The sequence below is a fragment of the Sinohyriopsis cumingii genome, chromosome 13 (assembly GCF_028554795.1).
Source record: "Sinohyriopsis cumingii isolate HCF-2022 chromosome 13, ASM2855479v2, whole genome shotgun sequence".
Taxonomy (NCBI): Eukaryota; Metazoa; Mollusca; class Bivalvia; order Unionida; family Unionidae; genus Sinohyriopsis; species Sinohyriopsis cumingii.
In genome coordinates, this window is record NC_142973.1 from 14,356,395 (window position 1) to 14,377,996 (window position 21,602).

Genomic DNA, 21,602 nt, shown 5'->3' on the forward strand with positions numbered 1-21,602 from the left:
GAAACAGTGGATCACAAGGGCGAACTCCAGCTAATATCCAAATACAATGGAATTTCTTCATCGCATGGTAAGGGCATACAAGGACATCATAGTTCATAGCATAAATATTTATATCCACCCCTTGGCAGAAAACATGAGTCTTAGATGTTCTAAGGTGCAGAATGAATAGGCACTTATCTATGAAATATTATGTCCAACATACAGAGATTGTTGCAGACAAATGGGCTCCATGAATAGTGAAATTTTCTACTCTGCAATAAAGCATAAAAAGCTAGTGCACAAGCAGTTTGTAGTAAGAGTTTAGTGTACTCACTCAGTCCATAATGTTCCAAGCTCTATGATATGTCACATAATATGTAAAAGGAAGTCGTTTCTGTCTGTAGTCACATTGCACCGTTCTGACACCTTTCCATATATTCTGGGGGTCCTGAGTGGCCAAGTGGTCTAAAGCGCTTGCTGTTTCGGATCACTGCCATCTCACCTCTGTCTGTGTGGATGTGAGTCCAATGCTCGGCTAGCGTGGGTACGTGGGAAAGCCTGCCAGTAGCTTCTTGTGGGTCAGTGGTTCTTCCCTGGGTTTTCCAGGGCTCTTCCTCCACCTGTAATACTGGCCACCATGTATAGCCTAGCTTGTGCTGAAAAATGGCATTAAACCCTAGAACAACAACAAAAAAAAATAAATATATTCTGTAGTCTAAGTAAAAGAACTAATATTAGTTAATGGAGTGGAGACACCAAGATGCAAGTATGAATGCTTAATACCAGCTAGACAAAGTTTTATAGTTTGACATATCAGGTGCAGCAAATACGTACAATGAGCAACAAAGTAAATCAAGGTGTCCTCATTCACAACAGGGGGCAAACTAGATCCTGCAATCCACAATCCTACCATTACCAAGAAAGACTTGAAGGTTTGGAAGCCTGTTGAATAAGCACATCTGGTACCCATAGCCAAAGTAGAATCACACAAGAAATGTACGGTAGGCTCTAGGTGAGCAGTAGTCTTTCTGGAGGAGGGCACTCATGCAGTTGTTCCTCTGGTATGGGTGCCAGCTGCCAGAATTGTGCAGTCTGTAAATGAGCTATAGCATTTTTTTATGCCTGGTATATATTCCACATATATGACAAAGCCATTAGTAGCAGCTGTCATAGTCAGGCTGCGCATTAGTTTCATAATGTTCGGACTCTTAGATCTGCCTTTTTTTATTATTGCAACTGTATTTTCATTGTCACAGTGGAAGAGATTTTTTTTGCTGCCATTCCCGACCTCACAACACTACTGCCACCACTATGGGATACAATTCACAAAAAGCTATAGTCAGTTTATGGGCCACCAAAGGATGATCTCTAAAATAACCCCAAAACCAACAGACCCTGAAGCATCAGTGTAAAGTTCCTTATCAGCAGAATCATAAAATAGAGAAATCCCATTCCACTGATTGAGGAAACCATGCCACAGTTGTAAATCTTTCCTGCATTCACTGGAAGTATGTATTGGGTGCCTTCATTACAGTCACACTATTCCATAGTCACAGCACTCTCTTCACTTCGTTTGGGCCAAAGATTATTTTATATGTACAATAAAGTGTCTATTGAACCTGGGCATTGTGTGTTATTTAAATAACAATGACCTGATAAACAATTAACTAAATTTAAAAAAATCATAATTGTTAATAATACTGATGCTGTTATGTCAAGTACTTTAGAACTTTTATGATTTGCTGATTATATGACTGATGTACAGTGATGATCATTTGCTTTACCTTGTTCAAATAGATGACTTGATTAAATGGTACACTGTTAATGTATAGTGATGATCATTTGCTTTACCATGTTCAAATAAATGACTTGATTATATGGTACACTGTTAATTGCGGTAAATTTGCAACATTCTTTTCAGTGTTTCTTATAAGACTGTTTTCCTAGGACAGACTTTTCAGTCATCTAGTTTTTCTTACAAATCTTATCAATATAGCTTAAAATGTACTAATGTGCTGTTCAATCCAAATCAATCGGTCAACCATGCCAGTGGTTCTCTTCTGATATCAAATTTTCTTTGGTTCCGAGATCACTCCGTCTGTCTTTGATAACACTGTTTTGAGGATATTATGCATGCCATTCATTTTGTTTAATTATCCTCCTTTCATCTTGGACTAACAGAGGTTGTCATAAAATATAGCAAAAGTCACAATACCATGAAAAGACATTGCCTGATATAATTACAGTATTGAGAAAAAAGGTGTACAAATAAGATGGTCTGTTTCAAGCTATTAATGACAACATTCTCATGATCTTTGGAAGGATACTTTTCACAAACAAACAAAAAAGAAATCAAACAAGATAATGTCAAAGAAATTCTCAACCTTCTCAGCTTAATGAATCTTAATATGTGTAGTCATCCTTTGATGTTCATAAATTCTGTGAAGTAGACAATTAATCAGCATTAAGATTTACCAATATCCATTAATATTCACAAATATTTGTCAATTAGACAATTTCGACAAACTTAAATATTTAACAAATTTAACTAATATGCTATTTAAACTGTATTCCTAATGACAGTGTAATATATATGATTCACATTATCATTGCAGTAATTTCTTTCATTATTATTTTGAAACAGACTATATTATGTGAACACCAAGGCCATAAATATCACTTTGAAACAGACTATATTATGTGAACACAAAGGCCATAAATATCACGTTGAAACAGACTAATTATGTGAACACAAAGGCCATAAATATCACTTTGAAAAACTATATTATGTGAACACAAAGGCCATAAATATCACTTTGAAACAGACTATATTATGTGAACACAAAGGCCATAAATATCACTTTGAAAAACTATATTATGTGAACACAAAGGCCATAAATAACACTTTGAAAAACTATATTATGTGAACACAAAGGCCATAAATATCACTTTGAAAAACTATACTAAGTGAACACAAAGGCCATAAATATCACTTTGAAAAACTATATTATGTGAACACAAAGGCCATAAATATCACTTTGAAAAACTATATCATATGAACACAAAGGCTATAAATAACACTTTGAAACACTATATTATGTGAACACAAAGGCCATAAATATCACTTTGAAACAGACTGTATTATGTGAACACAAAGGCCATAAATATCACTTTGAAACAGACTATATTATGTGAACACAAAGGGCATACATAGCAGTTTGAAACAGAGTATATTTTGTGAACACAAAGGCCATAAATAGCAGTTTGAAACAGACTATATTATGTGAACACACTATCCATAAATATCACTTTGAAACAGACTATATTATGTGAACACAAAGGCCATGAATAGCAGTTTGAAACAGACTATATTATGTGAACACAAACCATAAATAGCAGTTTGAAACAGACTATATTATGTGAACACAAAGGCCTTAGATAGCCATTTGAAACAGACTATATTTTGTTAACACAAAGGCCATACATAGCAGTTTGAAACAGACTATATTTTGTGAACACAAAGGCCATACATAGCAGTTTGAAACAGACTATATTTTTTAACACAAAGGATATACATAGCAGTTTGAAACAGACTATATTTTGTGAACACAAAGGCCATAAATAGCAGTTTGAAACAGACTATATTATGTGAACACAAAGGCCATAAATAGCAGTTTGAAACAGACTATATTATGTGAACACAAAGGCCATAAATAGCAGTTTGAAACAGACTATATTATGTGAACACAAAGGCCATAAATAGCAGTTTGAAACAGACTATATTTTGTAACATGAAGGCCATAAATAGCAGTTTGAAACAGACTACTGTTCGAACACTAAGGCAATTAATATCAGAGTCTTTTCATTGTTGCAGTATTGTAAATCAGACATTGCTTGCAGTAAAAGACTGACTTATTGAAATCTTAGGGTTTTTGGGAAGTATGTATATATTAGCATTTTGTTTTCTATGACTTAGAGCAGTATAATTCTTTGATAATGAATAATGCTTTCTACCTGATGATGATGATGATGATGATGATGATGATGATGATGATAATGATAATGATTATATGTAGTTATTCAGAAACAGAATGTTTTTGCTGTAAAAGTGGGCCTTGAGGTTTATATGTTTGGTTTGGACATTTGCTGTGGCCATTGGTGGAAAATTTACATCTTATTATATTGATAATTTTGTGAATCAGTTTCATATTACATTTCTATACTCAACTTTGTTTAGTCCAGTGGCAGACTCGAAAGAACTAGCTATACAGAAGCAGACATTGGGCTCACAGCCACTTCAGGATGATCTAAAACCCAGTAATCAGAGTGCAAGAAAAAGTACTTCCACCACTCCCAGGTAAAGTAGCACCCACTTCAGAAAAATCGGACATGGATTAGTGATTCTGACCTCCATTATCTTCGTCTCTTTGTCTGGGTGTAGTTATCTATATTATTATCTCTCTTTATGTCTATGTTGTGTCTATATTATTATCTCTATTTATATCTTAGTCTGGTTTTCTAGGCTTAGTTATCTATTTTGTTTCACTGATTCTGTTTATGTAGGTTTGATGTTATGTGGTAACACTTTTTATTGTGATGTTATGTTCAATATACATTTAAACCTTTCCTAAAGGTCACCTGAGTTAAGCGGTCACCTGGTCACAGGACTTAATGTTTAAATGTTTCATATTTTGATTGTACTTACCATAATCCAGTGAAGCTCAAAGGTTTCCAACAAAGCCAGATTCATAAAGCAGAGAACAGGTGTGAACATGGTAGTCACATGATAAACAAAATCGTCGTTGACATGTGTTCTGTTCTTGATGAATTTGACTTTTATCCAAAGTTGCTGTGACAGTGACAGTTTTCTGGTTGTTCTCTGAATAATATGTTAAGAAATGTCTTCTTTCATTCTTTGACTTACATTTCAATTTTATATTTTTGTATTTTTGTACAACATTGGAAAGGGGGTTTATTGTTGATATCATCTCACTATTGGACCTGGGATGTCATTGACATGTAGGTTGTAGTCATGTGACTGAAATGCAAATGGTAAGTACAGTATGACCCCACTATAGCATGCTCCGTTACAACACGAATTTGGATATAATGTGGTCATGGTGTGGCTCCCGAAATTTCATATACATATACATGTATTTTTCTTGTACACAAAAATATTCTTTCTTAAAAGTACGATAAAAACTTAAAAACTTTATTATCATTTTGGGGAAGAGATCGTGTATGAATAATACAAGACAATCGTGGCATGGCTCCTGAAATTTTGTATGTATTTTTCTTAAAAGTATGAAAAATGATGCATAAAAAGTTTATTCTGGGATCGCATAGGTCTTCGCCAATGTCTCAAATTTGGATTGTTTTTCCTTATTGGCAGCAAAATATACCATGTGGCGATTATTTTTTGTTGGCGACGTTGTTGGCTGTTAAAATTTTATATACAACCATTGGTTTGGAGTGCAGAAATTCAGAGGCCACATGAAAAGAAGCTGCAAACTGCACTGAAATTTATCTATTGTTACATAAACAAATTCTTTGTCCATATTGACCAGCCATTTAAACAGTGCATTGTTATATCATAATCCGCTTATCGTGACATCTAGCATGCGTACTGTATGTTGTGAATATCCGCGTTTTTGTTGTTGACATTTCTGGTAACGAAGATCAACTGGACTAGGTATTATCTCATAATCTATCTTACATTGAATTTTCGGCCGCTCGCTAGTAATTAATATATTTACAAAGACTGACATTTGTATGTGAATGGTAAGTAAAATTCCTCTTCTTTTCACTCAGAATTAAATCCTTCAGAACACTCACATTTTCTGTAATAATCCCTGTTATCAAACCTGAACACCTGCATCTCTATCGTCCGTTGACCCTTTGTTAATTTTCAGACGCATGCATGGAAGGCAGCATCACGCTGCTATCACAAATGTAAAAAATAAAATACACCTTACTTATTGGTTTATTCAATCGGCATGGAGGGACAGTACCTAGAATAGTCCAAACGATGGCCAATTCCTTTTCTAAAATGTACCCAGATAAAATAGTTTGCTGAAATTTCAAAGGAAACATTACCTTTGAAACACCGATTGTTATGAAAACATACTCATCAAATGGAAAAAAGTCTGTCTCAATCATGCCATACAATTATTTGATGTTGCCACTGCAATAAGAAATGGGCATTCGTTTGGTTCTCCAAAGCTGTCCTTTAGCGGCGACTTCAATAACGCATGCACCCTTTGTCAAAGAAAGCCGACTACAATTTTTTTTATAAAAACAAAGAACTTTTCATCATAGGAAGTCAGTACCAAACTTAAATGAAAGTGATGGAATCTGATGGATTTTTGCATTTTTCAACGTGACTGGAACACGTTAACTGTGCTGTGAAAGTTTCCTTTTTGTAGGGAAAATGTTTATGCTTATGAATGCTACCAATGGCGGCTTAAAACGTAAACTAACTTTTACCGACTTGGTACGTACTGAAAAGTAAATGTGCTTCATCATTCGTTATGTGATTGTGCTATATTTTTCAACTGAATTCATACCAATATGACCTATGACAAAATTATTGAATATTTTAAAGCTCTGTATGTGCATATTTTCAATGGAATCACTTGTATTGTGGATTCAATGTATATGATGAGGTTCGTGGGTGAGTACACGGTGTTGATACTATTAATGCTATACATTAAACCTGCATATATAAACATTATTTACGTATATGTACCAATTCATGGCTCTGTAAATAAAGTAAACTATTATATATGTCTTCTCTGTTTTCACTACAGGTGTATTTCTCATTTAATATGCATTAATTTAAGATAGTAACTGTGCCGATGAAGCACATATTTTACTGCCTGCATTTATTACCTGCACCCCCTCCCTGCAATTTTGTTTAGGTACATGCATAATTTTCTTCAGCTAAATGACCTGGTTGCATATAACATGGTCCGGTCTATAACACGGTCGGGTTCTATGAATCCCAAATACTGTGTTATAGTGGGGTCACACTGTACCAGGTCAGATTTCATCAGTGCTGTAGTTTCTCTTTACTGTCAGGGGATTAAATACATAATGATTATAATACTTGCTATTTCCCAGAAAGTAAATCATTTTCCTATTGCTTTTATGTAGATATCACTTAATGTAACATCATTTAAGTTTGCTTGGTCTGCTAGTAAGCAACTACACTATGCTTCCACCATTTGGTGGTGGCAAATTCGAACTTTTTGATAGGCAATTGGCTCTGATCCTACACCCCAGCATAAATATTGAAATATCACAAATGTGGGAAGGATCAGAGGAAACTCAAACTGTATAGGCCCCAAGAGGGTCTTATAATTCGTTCCAGTGTTTCTCATCCTGACAGCCTCCTCATCTCAAAAAAATTATATCATCTCCACTCTGCCCTTTCCACACATCACAGTCAGAGGAAGGCTCCAATACTTCACTGACGAGTGGGACAAGATTTGTCACTATGATCCATGGACATGACAAATGGTTTGCAAGTGACTTTCCACACTCCTCTTCTGCCCAGAGTCCCAACAGTTGCAAATGTTCCAATGAACCCATTCAGAGCCACAACTTTGCAGCAAGAAATAAACGATTATTCTCCAGAAAAGGGCAGTAGATCATGTTTGAAACACAAATACTCAAGGGTTTTATTCCAGACTTTTCTTGGTCCCAAAGGCAAATGGCACTCTTCATCTGGTCATCAACCTAAATTGCCTTGAATCAATTTATTCACTCCCCTTGTTTCTCAGTGGGAACACCACGGCACATTTAGAATACCATCCAAAAGGGATTCTTCAGCATCATTGTGGACATAAAAGACACATACCTTCATGAGACTTCCAGGAAGTTCTGCAGTTCACTACAACAATGTATATCAACTCAAGGCACTCAACATCAGCCTCTGGATCTTCATTCTTCTGATGATCCGAGCATTGTTGCATGTCCGGACCATTTCTATGGTGGCAACATCAAGTTACCTGGACAACATCCTGCAGAAACATTACCTGAGTTATATCTTGAAACATGACCATTGTTACACTGCTTACCAATCTAGGCTTTCTTGTCAACAAGGAAAAATCTGACCTAGTACCATCCCAGCAATTTGTTCACTTAGGTGTGGAGTTCAATACTCAGGCAAGCATAGTTTGTCTCATTCAGAATCGAGCATTGAAAATCTGAATCATGGTGACTTGTTTACTTTTGAGAAAAACTATTTGCATAGCAATTCTTTCACCTACTAGGCTTGCACAACATGGCAATGGACCTTGTTGTTTTAGGTTGGCTTTTTATGGGTCCATTGCAAATGATTCTACTGTCCCAATGGAGGCCAAAAGTTTGCCCACCAACCCCTCGCCATCTGCACACAATTGAGGCACGATATGTGGAATTGGGGCACCCTAACTTGGCTTATGGCAGGTATACCTCTGCAAGTACAACCACCCAAGATTGCAGTCTGTATCATTGCAAGTATGGAGGCTAGGGAGCCCACCTACTAGCATCCTTTCAGGGAGCCAATGGTCTTCCCCAGGAATGACATCTGCATATCAATATTCTAGAAATGACAGCCATTGTGAAAGCCTGTCACTGGTGGCAAAATATTAAAATGGCAAGGGAGTCTACATTATATCTGACAACTCTACTGTAGTGACTTATCTCAAAGAACAAGGAGTAACCATGTCCCCTGATTTTGGCATCCTGGTGTGATGTTGTCAGCAACATATCCACATACAAGTTTGCCATATCACAGGTATGCCTAACATACTAGCCGAGTCTTTGTCCTGGAACAATCAACTAATTTCACTTAGATATGTACTCACTGTGATTAAGCATTGGTGGACCTGTTTGCAACAAGGTGGAATACCAGTCTCCCAACCTTTGGATCTCCAGTTCCAGACCCAAACGTCTGGTCAGTAGATGCTCTATTGATATATTGGAACAGCCTGGACACCTACACCTTCATTCCACACCTCTAATTCCAAAATTGGTACAGAAAGCAAGAGAATCAGACTGTTGCTTTTTCCTCATTGCATCACTCATATGGGAGAAGTTGTAGATCAGCAACCTTATCAATCTCACAATGGAAACTACTCAGAAATTAAGATTTTCCCTCCTCTACTCAAACAACCATGATGGCAGTTTCATCCCTACCCAGAGCTACTGAACCTGCACATCTGGATCATATTAAACAGGCCCTCAGAAATAAACAATTCTCACGACTAGAATGGAGAGAATCACAAGAAGGCCTTCCACTGTGAAAGCTTTTTAAGGAAAATGGCATGTTTTCACCCATTGGTACACAAAAAACACATCCTACCTTTTCAGGCATCTATACCACAAATATCCATCTTTCTCCTCTAACTCTTCGAAGGGATAAAGTTAGCACCAAGTATGATACAAGGTTACTGTTACATGATTGCTGACACCTTTCATCACCATGGAAGAGAGGATATTGGACAATCTCTCCAGCTTTTAGTATACATGGCCAAACAACATAAGACCTGCTTTCTCATGACATTAGCGATGGCAGGCAGAATGAGTCAAATACATGCCCTATCAGCTGACCCAAATTAATGCAGTTCCGATGAGTCTTACTCATGACAGTATCCTCCTTCATCACCAAGATCAGGTTGTCTTCATGAAACCTTCATCTAGTCTGGACACATCAGTTCCCAGGCCACCTACAAGACCCAGTTTGAAGTGGTACTTTTATGCAACAGAGCCACTGTGTCAAGGGAGATCATGCCTAGTTTTACCCCGCAAGAAAGAACATAACAAGGCTATATCAACACAGACTATTTCATCCTATATTCATCGAGTTATTCTGTCTGCATATCAAGAAATGATCCCAGCTCAGACAAACTAATTATGCATTTAATTTATGATGTTAGAGCAGTTGCCACTAGCACAGCATTCAACCAGAACTGTCCAACGTCATTCAAGCCATGAGTTGGAGATTGGAGTCCACATTCTATAGCTTTTATCTTCAAGATTTGTCATCCCAAATGGCCCAGTTCGATCTGGTGGGACCAATGTCTGCAGCTGAACAGGTCACCATTCCAGGTCAACTGACGGCTTATTAAGACGTGGCTTTACAACTTCTGCTGGATTTGCGGGGGAGGGGGGCATTTTTTCCCTATTTGACGCAGCTCCCTGACAGAGTCCATTCAAGTCCGGTTACCTAGAAGCTGTCTCACATACCTTAGGGAACCGAAGATGGTATCTCTGGGTGTATGGGGATGTAGTTCCCTCCACCTCTTACCTATTTTCCTAAGGTGTTATGATTGGGTAATGTATTTAAAGCAGAGACCAAAGTTTCCTATTAAAATGTTTCTTCAAGAATACTTACCCAGTCATAATACGCATAACCCTCCCAGCCTACCTCCAGTTACATCCATAGAGAGCATGCCTTATGCTCCAGTAGTAGCATACATTTCACAGGTTTTGCCGCCAATCCTTATACCTAATAGGAGATCACTCTGCTGACTGCCACATGGTAGGCAGACAGCTTTTAGCTCCCTTGAGCTAAAAGTAGTGTCTGGGAGGGCTGGATTGAAAGGTAGTAATATTTTTCCTAAGGTATTATGATTGGGTAAGAATTCTTGATGAAACATATTTTAGTAGGAAAATTGGTTTTCCAGGTTATATAGTACCACAACCATCACAGCAGAGATTCTGCTGGAGTGTGCTAGTGTACAAATGCTGCAAAATTTGTGTAAATTCATTGACATGGAAAGCAATGATGCATAATAACTCCGCAAATTAGTTCAAACTCAGACATATAAAAATGTGCTCTGTGAAGTATACAACTTTTGTTTAATTGTTAACTCTTAAAGTGCTTGTCACATACTGCCTGTAGAGCTCTTGTAGCATTTGTTGTACCTTGTTTTTAGGTAGGTTTATACATCTGGACACTTTGGCTTGACATGTATGTTTGTTAATCTTAATTTAATTGGTACACTGTACCCTGGAACAATTATTCTGTCATAGTTGAAACCGTCTGTCAAGGAAGTTTTACAAATGCTTGTTTTAAATACAGGCTATGTAGAAAAACCAAACTGGCCAACTCCCAATATGGTTCATTTACAGATGCCAATTTGGTTTCACAAATATTGACTGATAATGATGATGATGACAGTGAGTGATTTTGAATCAGAAAATAATGTTGAATACAAGTCTGATGTACATGCTGGATTGATATAAATGTAATGCAAGTCAACATCCTATTCACCTGATTTTCAAAATTAATTGTAGAAAAGGCAAAATGCCAAGCCAAATTAAATTACAGGATATTTAAAGTGGAGTGCGATTTTCATTTCATTTCTTAAACAATTTGCACTGAGGACTCATGTGCTACAAAACTATAGCACTTTTTAGGGTTGATATAAATTGAATAAATAAGATTCTTAAAAAAGAAATTAAAATTTAAGGATATTTATTAAGACAATTACAATTAAAAAATATCAGAAATCTGGCAGATGTTATGACTCAGTGATCATAAGGTAAGTAACAGAAAGAAGCTAAACCAAGTTTTGTAAAGTTAAATTGTCAAAGTTATCAATGACATTGTGAGAGGAATTTACAGTATTATGAAGTGGATCCAAAATAATCCTGAAAAAGTTTCATGGAAGTCAAAAAGAATGAAATGTTCCCAGTAAATTTCAGATCCAGAAATTTACTGGTCCACAAAGAATTGTGACATCAAAATGGCATTTTCCAGAACTCTTTTGAATAATTCACAGTAGTTCCAAAATAATATTATAATTCTAATATTATAGTAAAATGAGCACTTTCTATTTCCACTGAACAGTCCAAACAAATGTTTTTCCTCTCAAATAATATCTAAGTACAACATAAAACACATCTGCAGACTTGATGTTACAACAGGAACACATGAAACAAAATGGTTCCAAAATACTATCCTTAAATACACCTTTAAGAGTCTATTAAGACTATATGTTGCAATATACCGCATGTGACAGATTTTACTGCTCAGTGTAATATTTCAAAATAACTATTCATGTGACCAAACTAATCCAATGGAAATTAACTTAATTCTTCTTAGATACCACCTGACTGACCTGTCCAGTGGGAAAAAGGCAGAATCTTGTAAACATATTTACTAATAATTCTGTTATTAGTAACTGTCAAGACAGACACAAGCATCTATTTATATGCAATTTTACGTTCTTTAATATCTTAAAATAGACCCTATGCATGTACCCCAAATCCAACTATAGATAATCACTACAGTTTACAGTCATGAATACAAATTGCAAAAATTAGACAAAATCATGTACCAATAGTTATAAGAAGTACGTAACAAAGACGTTTTCCAACCTGTCTCTTTAGAAGGCTGATTGTGGAAGGGGGCTCTTCACAGAGAACAATATTTATACACAGATAAGGATTAGATTAAGCTTAAAAACAATCAACAGATTAATGCTTATACAAATAGAGACAATGTCTTTTTAAGAATTTTGATTTCAGTAGAGCTCCAGCAGAGTGAAACAGGAATAAAGAGAGATGGATATTTAAGTGTTATGTAAATATTAAACTGTGACCATTTCCTGCCCTCCTTTATTTCTGCTTCCCCTGTTATTTTGGTGACAAGTTGGAGCCACCACCACTCACGTTTAGATAAAATCCTGACATCATGTCACAGCACAAACCACTACTGATATGGTCCACCTGGAACAGTCCAGCAAATGCTATCAGCTCATAAAAACCATATTACTTACTATGTTGATCATTTTCTGTGGACAGGAGGCAGCCTGCCCATGACCATGACCCTATCTTTGGCACATCCTTGACCTATGCCATCTACTGCGATGACTGGGTATGGTATACCCAGACCCCTAATACAGACTTAAGCATCCAGTCACACCTGCTTTAGTCCAGGCTATGACATGGATGCCTGGGAAAACGAAAACCATTATTGGTTTATCACTAGTCCTGAATAAGTCACAAACAAGTACTTGTGACTCTCCATTCCCAGACATCCAGTACCAATCTCCAACCTTCATTGAAAATCAAAGTGAATGCTTGAAGATTACTCTCTCCCAGCATGGACAGACTCACAGGTTTGTTCACCTTCCCAGTACACTGATTCACCAGTTTAGTTTTCAGCACTCACCCACTCTACAATGATACAGCTGCATCTGTTAATCTCAAGCAGACAGAGAGGAGGACAGAAAACAGGCTGCCAAAGTGGCAAACCTCACGCGGCCCAGTTACCAGGACATGATATGGTTAGAGTGTCCAGTTTTGACCAGTTATCTCGTCCAGGAAATCTTCTCAGAAAACTATGTCATGCCCACATAGCCCTTTGTGTGGGGAATTGTTCAAAACTTTACAACAGAATCAGAGAGATCCTCAGATAAATGCTTTCATCATAAAAACAGTGGTCAAGTTCCTTCACAACATCATGATCTTACTTCAGACTTTTTCAATTAGTACTTTTGGACACTTGAGGTCAGTATGGATACCCCAAGATCAGCTCCCAGCAATATTCTGGAAGGAGACCTTGCAAGGGTATAGACTGAGCAATCTCTTTTTAGACATGAAATCCTTGGGTTTTTTTGCTTTGATTTTATATCCTTGTTAACATGGACAATTATTATCTCGTTCTGTCACCGCTATTCATTCATATGGGCATGGGTTCAGCACCCTTTTGTTTTTTTCCCCTAGAATGTCCATTGATGATCATCACTGTGGTGTTCCCTTCCATTGGCTTTGAATTCATATCTTAGCTTGGAAAGCTCTTACCTTCTGGATCTTCTTATTGTGGCCAGTTCATTAGACCCCTGCTGATTACCATTTAGTCCCAGTGGTGGCCAAAACTTTGCCTGCTAGATCCATGTTCAGATTTTCAGACTATATGAAGTGCCATGTCAGCAGATTGGGGAACATAATCTGGCTTATGGCAGGTATCTTGTAGAGGGATCAACTGTCTCAAATTGCCATCTGCACAGATGGCCACAGTGCTCACCTCCTACTATCCTTTCATGTGAGCAGAATTTGGTTCCTCCAGGAAGCATCAATTCCCTATAGATAAAAAATATAGTGCCTTTTTGGTGCTGTCACTCATGATCTTTCATTGAAATTGTACCAACTTGGGTTGACTTTTGTGGACCTACTTGTGAAAGTTTGGAGCACCAAACCCTTAACCAGCTACAGATCTAAAATCCTGGGCAGCTGATGCTCTTTCCCTAAATTCAAATAATTCTGACAAACACATCTTGACTATTATTGCTCATAATACCAGAATTTTGAGAAAAGCAATGTAATTTGAGTGCCAGTTAATTAGGACAAGCCATGGTTCACCTACCTCATTGATCTGGTGACCGAGATTCCTGGGTCCCTCATCTCTTATCACCTGCCAAACAGCCACGTAATCCATGCAGTTCTCAGTTCAGCCTCAGAGAACTGACTAATCTTAAACAAGACTTCTGAAAGAAACATTTCTCTGAACAAGTAGTTGACAGAATTACTTGAGCAAGGAAACCTACCATGTTTGAAGCCATTGAGGTGGAAATCTTTTTCTCAGTCATAAGAGCAGAAACACATCTCACCCGTATAAGATTCTATACCACCTTTAGCCAACTTCCTTCAGTGGCTTCAGGATGAGTAAAGGTTATCTCCAGTCTCAATCAAGGACTAAGAATAGGTTATCTCCAGTCTCAATCAAGGACTAAGAATAGGTTATCTCTAGTCTCAATCAAGGGCCAATAAAAGGTTATCTCCAGTCTCAATCAAGGGCTAAGAAAAGGTTATCTCCAGTCTCAATCAAGGGCTAAGAAAAGGTTATCTCCAGTCTCAATCAAGGGCTAAGAAAAGGTTATCTCCAGTCTCAATCAAGGGCCAAGAAAAGGTTATCTCCAGTCTCAATCAAGGGCCAAGAAAAGGTTATCTCCAGTCTCAATCAAGGGCCAAGAAAAGGTTATCTCCAGTCTCAATCAAGGGCTAAGAAAGGTTTTCTCCAGTCTCAATCAAGGGCCAAGAAAAGGTTATCTCCAGTCTCAATCAAGGGCTAAGAAAAGGTTATCTCCAGTTTCAATCAAGGGCCAAGAAAAGGTTATCTCCAGTCTCAATCAAGGGCCAAGAAAATGTTATCTTCAGTCTCAGTCAAGAGCTAAGAAAAGGTTATCTCCAGTCTCAATCAAGGGCCAAGAAAAGGTTATCTCCAGTCTCAATCAAGGGCTAAGAAAAGGTTATCTCCAGTCTCAATCAAGGGCTAAGAAAAGGTTATCTCCAGTCTCAATCAAGGACCAAGAAAAGGTTATCTCCAGTCTCAATCAAGGACCAAGAAAAGGTTATCTCCAGTCTCAATCAAGGGCCAAGAAAAGGTTTTCTCCAGTCTCAATCAAGGGCCAAGAAAAGGTTATCTCCAGTCTCAATCAAGGGCTAAGAAAAGGTTATCTCCAGTCTCAATCAAGGGCCAAGAAAATGTTATCTTCAGTCTCAGTCAAGAGCTAAGAAAAGGTTATCTCCAGTCTCAATCAAGGGCCAAGAAAAGGTTATCTCCAGTCTCAATCAAGGGCCAAGAAAAGGTTATCTCCAGTCTCAATCAAGGGCCAAGAAAAGGTTATCTCCAGTCTCAATCAAGGGCTAAGAAAAGGTTATCTCCAGTCTCAATCAAGGGCTAAGAAAAGGTTATCTCCAGTCTCAATCAAGGGCCAAGAAAAGGTTATCTCCAGTCTCAATCAAGGGCTAAGAAAAGGTTATCTCCAGTCTCAGTCAAGGGCCAAGAAAAGGTTATCTCCAGTCTCAGTCAAGGGCCAAGAAAATGTTATCTTCAGTCTCAGTCAAGAGCTAAGAAAAGGTTATCTCCAGTCTCAATCAAGGGCCAAGAAAAGGTTATCTTCAGTCACAATCAAGGGCTACCATTTCACCTTTAACCATAATGGAAGATAATGTCTGAACTAAAGTCTCTCTGACCTTCTATCCAATGTTAATCTTGACTTAATGCCTTGATCCTTTACCAGAATCTGCCATGGAGTCTGATATAGTTGAACAAGGCACCTTTACCTGAATCTGCCATGGAGTCTGATATAGTTGAACAAGGCACCTGTACCTGAATCTGCCATGGAGTCTGATATAGTTGAACAAGACACCTGTACCTGAATCTGCCATGGAGTCTGATATAGTTGAACAAGGCACCTTTACCTGAATCTGCCATGGAGTTTGATATAATTGAACAAGGCATCTTTCAAACCTTTGACTAGAGTCTCTCTGACTCACCTTTCAAACCTTTGTCTTGAGTATCTCTCACTCACCTTTATCAAATTTCTCTTTGACATTGTAACTACAGCAAGCATAATCAGTGTGATTCATGCCAGAGTATTTTGTATGTACTTCTAAAGTGCTTTCAGTAACAAAATTCAGACTTATTTGCAAGTTTATATGGTTCTATGGTGGTTGCACATGCTAGGAAAAATATAGTTGAATGTCGAGCTTGAATATAAACTTGCTCAATGAATGAACTTGATGAAATAACCATAATAATACTAACAACTATTTATGTTCCAAATAAAATCTCTTTCCACAGATCTACCACAAAATGCAAGATCTAGTTCTCAGCTTTAGTTTTAATTGGAAAGCACCCAATGTTGATATTTATTTTTACTTTTTAGATCGACACTTGTAGACAGTAAAGCCAGAGACCTAGGTAAGTCTTAATTCTTAATAATAATAATAATGTAATAATTTAAGGTGTGTGGTATTACCTGTATACCAGTTTACCACCATATTTTTTCTAGTGGTATATACCACAGTACTTTTTCACTGTAACTGTATGTTGATATTTTCTGTTAGTAATCAATATATGGCAATTCCTAAGGAATCTCTTTACAACTTTGATAACAGCTTTTTTTCATTCTAACCTTCCAAAAAATTTTGATTACCCCCCCACCTCAAATTTTTTTTTTTTAACCCCACAGGTAATGTTTTAGTTATTTACTTGCATATGTAAATATGTTTTACTAGCATATGTAAATATACTAAGTATATGTATTCCTTTGAAAAACTTTAAACTGTCTTATGATTTTCAGAATTGCAACTAATTCCTCAAGTTCATTAAATATTTTCTCATTGTTGAGCAAGTGTGTTTTATGTTTACTAACCCTCTCTGATGAATATCTCGTGGGTCGGTGGTTCTTTCCTGGGTATTCCAGTGTTCTTCCTCCACCAGTTATACTGGCCGCCACTATCTTGTGCTGAAAAATGGCGTTAAACCCTAGAACAACAACAACAACTGATGAATATCTTGCCCAAGTACTGGGATCCCACTCAGACTTTCCCTACCTATTATATCTATAGTTACCTAGAAAATTGTATGCTTCAGTATCAAAACTTCCTATCTTTTTATCAGCAGTATCTTTAATGTCAGTACAATGTCTTGCACATTATCACCTGTAGTGAAAGCTTAATCACCCCACTTTAGTTGCAGCTTTTAGATTGCAACTTGTAAAACAATTGAAATACACATAGCAAATTCATCTATTGTGATGTACTGGCCATTTAATTTTCTGGTGTGGCAGGGAGGATTTTCTAATTTTTTCCAAATAATAACATGAATATAATATAGTGCTATTTTGCTATAAATCAGAGCAAGATAATTTTTCCAACTATTGACAGATGTTAAACAAGAAAGTGTCAGGCCCCTTGAATTATTGATCCTTAATATAATTGCAGTATACTGTGGTACATACCGTGGTATGTTCAGAAATACCATGGTACACAATTTTTTATGGAATTCAGCTTTAGTAAAGATGCAGTTATGTAATTGCCCTTTGAACATAACCAGAGCCATATCCTTGACTTTGAGCATAACCAGATCCATGTCTCTGACTTTGAGCAATACCAGACCATTGTCCTTGACTCTGAGCAATCCAGACTAATGTTCCTAACTTGGAGTATAACCAGACTAATGTTATTGACTTTGAGCATATAATCAGACCCATGTCCTTGACTTTGAGCATAACCAGACCCATGTCCTTGTTGAGCATAACCAGACCCATATCCTTGACTTTGAGCATAACCAGACCCATGTCCTTGACTTTGAGCACAACCAGACCCATGTCCTTGTTGAGCATAACCAGACCCATATCCTTGACTTTGAGCATAATCAGACCCATGTCCTTGACTTTGAGCATAACCAGACCCATGTCCTTGACTTTGAGCATAACCAGACCCATGTCCTTGTTGAGCATAACCAGACCCATATCCTTGACTTTGAGCATAACCAGACCCATGTCCTTGACTTTGAGCATAGCCAGACCCATGTCCTTGACTTTGAGCATAACCAGACCCATGTCCGTGATGTTGAGCATAACCAGATCCATATCCTTGACTTTGAGCATAACCAGACCCATGTCCCTGACTTTTAATCACTAAGGTCAGTACCATCTGCATATGTGAATGGCATCATAGCCTCCAGTCAGTTCAGATGAAGAGATTTTTTTTTCTTTATTTAAGTTGGATATTATCTTGGAATTTGTGTTGAACCAGTCAGGTGAGTTGGTTCTGTTCTAGATCTCTTGTTAGCATTTGTTAAGTGATTAGGAGTGTTCATATGAAGACATACCTTATATACTCACTTATAAGTTGAGTCAGACTGCAAACAACAAAGATCCTGATCTGTTCTCAATAATGCACCTGCACATCAGGGTCTATATTTGTTCTGCTGATTACTCCTAACAGACTACACAGACCCAGATCTGCCAGTTTATTATGCAATGGCAGATCTTGGTCTGTGTAATTTGCAGTTAAGCGAGTACAGATGGTAACTTATTCATCATCCATTTTTCATTAAGTTTATCACTTTCAGTGAAATGCATTGACTCCAACAGCTAATCATAATCATAATTTAATGTAGCACAATCATACATACTGTCATGCATTTAACTTTGTAAATCGGGCAGTGGACACAGCAGCAATACAAGTATACAGGTCCGCCATTACCTTGAAATCTTAGAGAAATGTATATAACATTGATATGAGTACTTGTAGGGTTATGCTTTTAAAATGCTTTCCATAAATTAAGCTTTAACACAGGTGCGTTTGAGATATTCTTTAGCAAAGTTCTTTCTGTTGTAGCAGGCACTCCAGGGCAGGGTCTGATAGCATACCTGAGTATGAGTGATGAGACACGGTCAGTGATCCGTGACACACTGCTGCGTGACCAGCAGGACTCCCTACAACAGCTAAAGAAGATTGAGACAGAAGTAGCAGGTGCTCATGATATATACTGCAGTCGCTCGCTCTCGCTCTCTCTCTCTCTCTCTCTCTCTCTCTCTATATATAACATAAACCATTCACATCTTTTTATGTACAAAGAATTCTTTATTTGATTTTATCATTGTATTTCCTTTATGTGATAGTTGATGAATACCCAAATTAGAGATAATCACATATACTAATTAGTGTTGCGTTTTCCTTCAGATCGATGATTTTGTTTGGAAAATTGTTTCACTTTGTTAAGTAGTACCTTTTTTGCTCATTGTGAAAAATTTCGTGAAAATTGTGTGAGAGACACTGAAGTTATAGCAGTTTGAATCTGTAAATTGGCCAGGGTGACAGAATATTAGTTAACCAAGCCACTCTGTGGTTAGACAAACTTTAGCACCACAGAGGTTTGCATGCCTCATTACTTAGACAAACTTAGCACCACAGAGGTTTGCATGCCTCATTACGACATTTGTGGAGCATATATTGTTACCCTTGTCAATCTGTCCATAACTCCATGCAACTGGTATATTAATATCTAGTCTAGTCTTGTACGTACAACTGGCATTGGAGTATCTAGTCTAGTCTTGTACGTACAACTGGCATTGGAATGTCTAGTGTTGTACATACATCTGCCATTTGAATATCGAGTCTTGTACATACAACTGCCATTTGAATATCTAGTCTAGTCTTGTACATACAACTGGCATTGGAATATCTAGTGTTGTACATACATCTGCCATTTGAATATCGAGTCTTGTACATACAACTGCCATTTGAATATCTAATCTTGTACATGCAACTGGCATTTGAATATCTAGTCTTGTACATACAACTGGCATTTAAATATCTAGTCCTGTACATCAACTGACATTTGAATATCTAGTCCTGTACATCAGATGGCATTTGAATATCTTGTCTTGTACATAAAACAGGCATTTGAATATCTAGTGTTGTACATACAACAGGCATTTAAATATCTTGTCTTGTACATGAAACTGGCATTTGAGTATATAGTCTTGTACATACATCTGGTACATAGATATTTGTTGTTGTTGTTGTGGGGTTTAACGCCATTTTTCAGCACACAATAGACTATATATGGCGGCCAGTATTAATGGTGGAGGAAGAACCCGGGAAAACCCCGGAAAGAACCACTGACCCACGAGAAGCTACTGGCATGCTTTCTCACATACCCACATTGGCCAAGCCTGAGACTTGAACCCACGCAGACAGAGGTGAGATGGCAATGAATATTTGAATATGAGTGATATGTATCAAATGGTCCAATCTTGTGTCATACTTACTACTGGGATATGAATATCTGGGTATGAGTGATATGTATCAAATGGTCCAATCTTGTGTCATACATACTACTGGGATATGAATATCTGGGTATGAGAGATATGTATCAAATGGTCCAATCTTGTGTCATACATACTACTGGGATATGAATATCTGGGTATGAGAGATATGTATCAAATGGTCCAATCTTGTGTCATACATACTACTGGGATATGAATATCTGGGTATGAGTGATATGTATCAAATGGTCCAATCTTGTCTCTTATGTACTACTGGGATATGAATATCTGGGTATGAGTGATATGTATCAAATGGTCCAATCTTGTGTCATACATACTACTGGGATATGAATATCTGGGTATGAGAGATATGTATCAAATGGTCCAATCTTGTGTCATACATACTACTGGGATATGAATATCTGGGTATGAGAGATATGTATCAAATGGTCCAATCTTGTGTCATACATACTACTGGGATATGAATATCTGGGTATGAGAGATATGTATCAAATGGTCCAATCTTGTGTCATACATACTACTGGGATATGAATATCTGGGTATGAGAGATATGTATCAAATGGTCCAATCTTGTGTCATACATACTACTGGGATATGAATATCTGGGTATGAGTGATATGTATCAAATGGTCCAATCTTGTGTCATACATACTACTGGGATATGAATATCTGGGTATGAGAGATATGTATCAAATGGTCCAATCTTGTGTCATACTTACTACTGGGATATGAATCTCTGGGTATGAGAGATATGTATCAAATGGTCCAATTTTGTCTTTTATGTACTACTGGTATATGAACGTCTGGAAATGACATATATATCTAAGGGTCCCCTTTGGTCTTTTACATACAAATGGTATGGATATTGACATTTATAACACCTTTTACTATTGTAACATTATGTGATACAAATTGTTCAACACACTCTGGTATAACACTTAAGTGTCATGTAGCTGTGTCATTGTGTAATTAAGTCATTAACATTTTGTGATAAATAGGATCTTAAGCTCACATTTGTTTGTCAGAGATGAATTTAAT

The 21,602-nt window shown here is 37.2% G+C and overlaps 1 protein-coding gene across 4 annotated transcripts in view; it reads left to right on the forward strand.

The window, feature by feature from the left end:
- LOC149784965 (uncharacterized) overlaps positions 1-21,602 on the forward strand; it is a 64,213-nt gene that overhangs the window by 39,294 nt on the left and 3,317 nt on the right. For 3 of the 4 annotated variants that reach the window (XM_089978617.1, XM_089978620.1, XM_089978618.1), the window contains exons 9-11: positions 4,217-4,336; positions 16,647-16,681; positions 19,111-19,245. In XM_089978617.1, coding sequence (XP_089834743.1) covers positions 4,217-4,336; positions 16,647-16,681; positions 19,111-19,245 — 290 coding nt within the window. The remainder of the gene's footprint in view (positions 1-4,216; positions 4,337-16,646; positions 16,682-19,110; positions 19,246-21,602) is intronic. The other variant, XM_089978621.1, reaches the window with a different exon arrangement.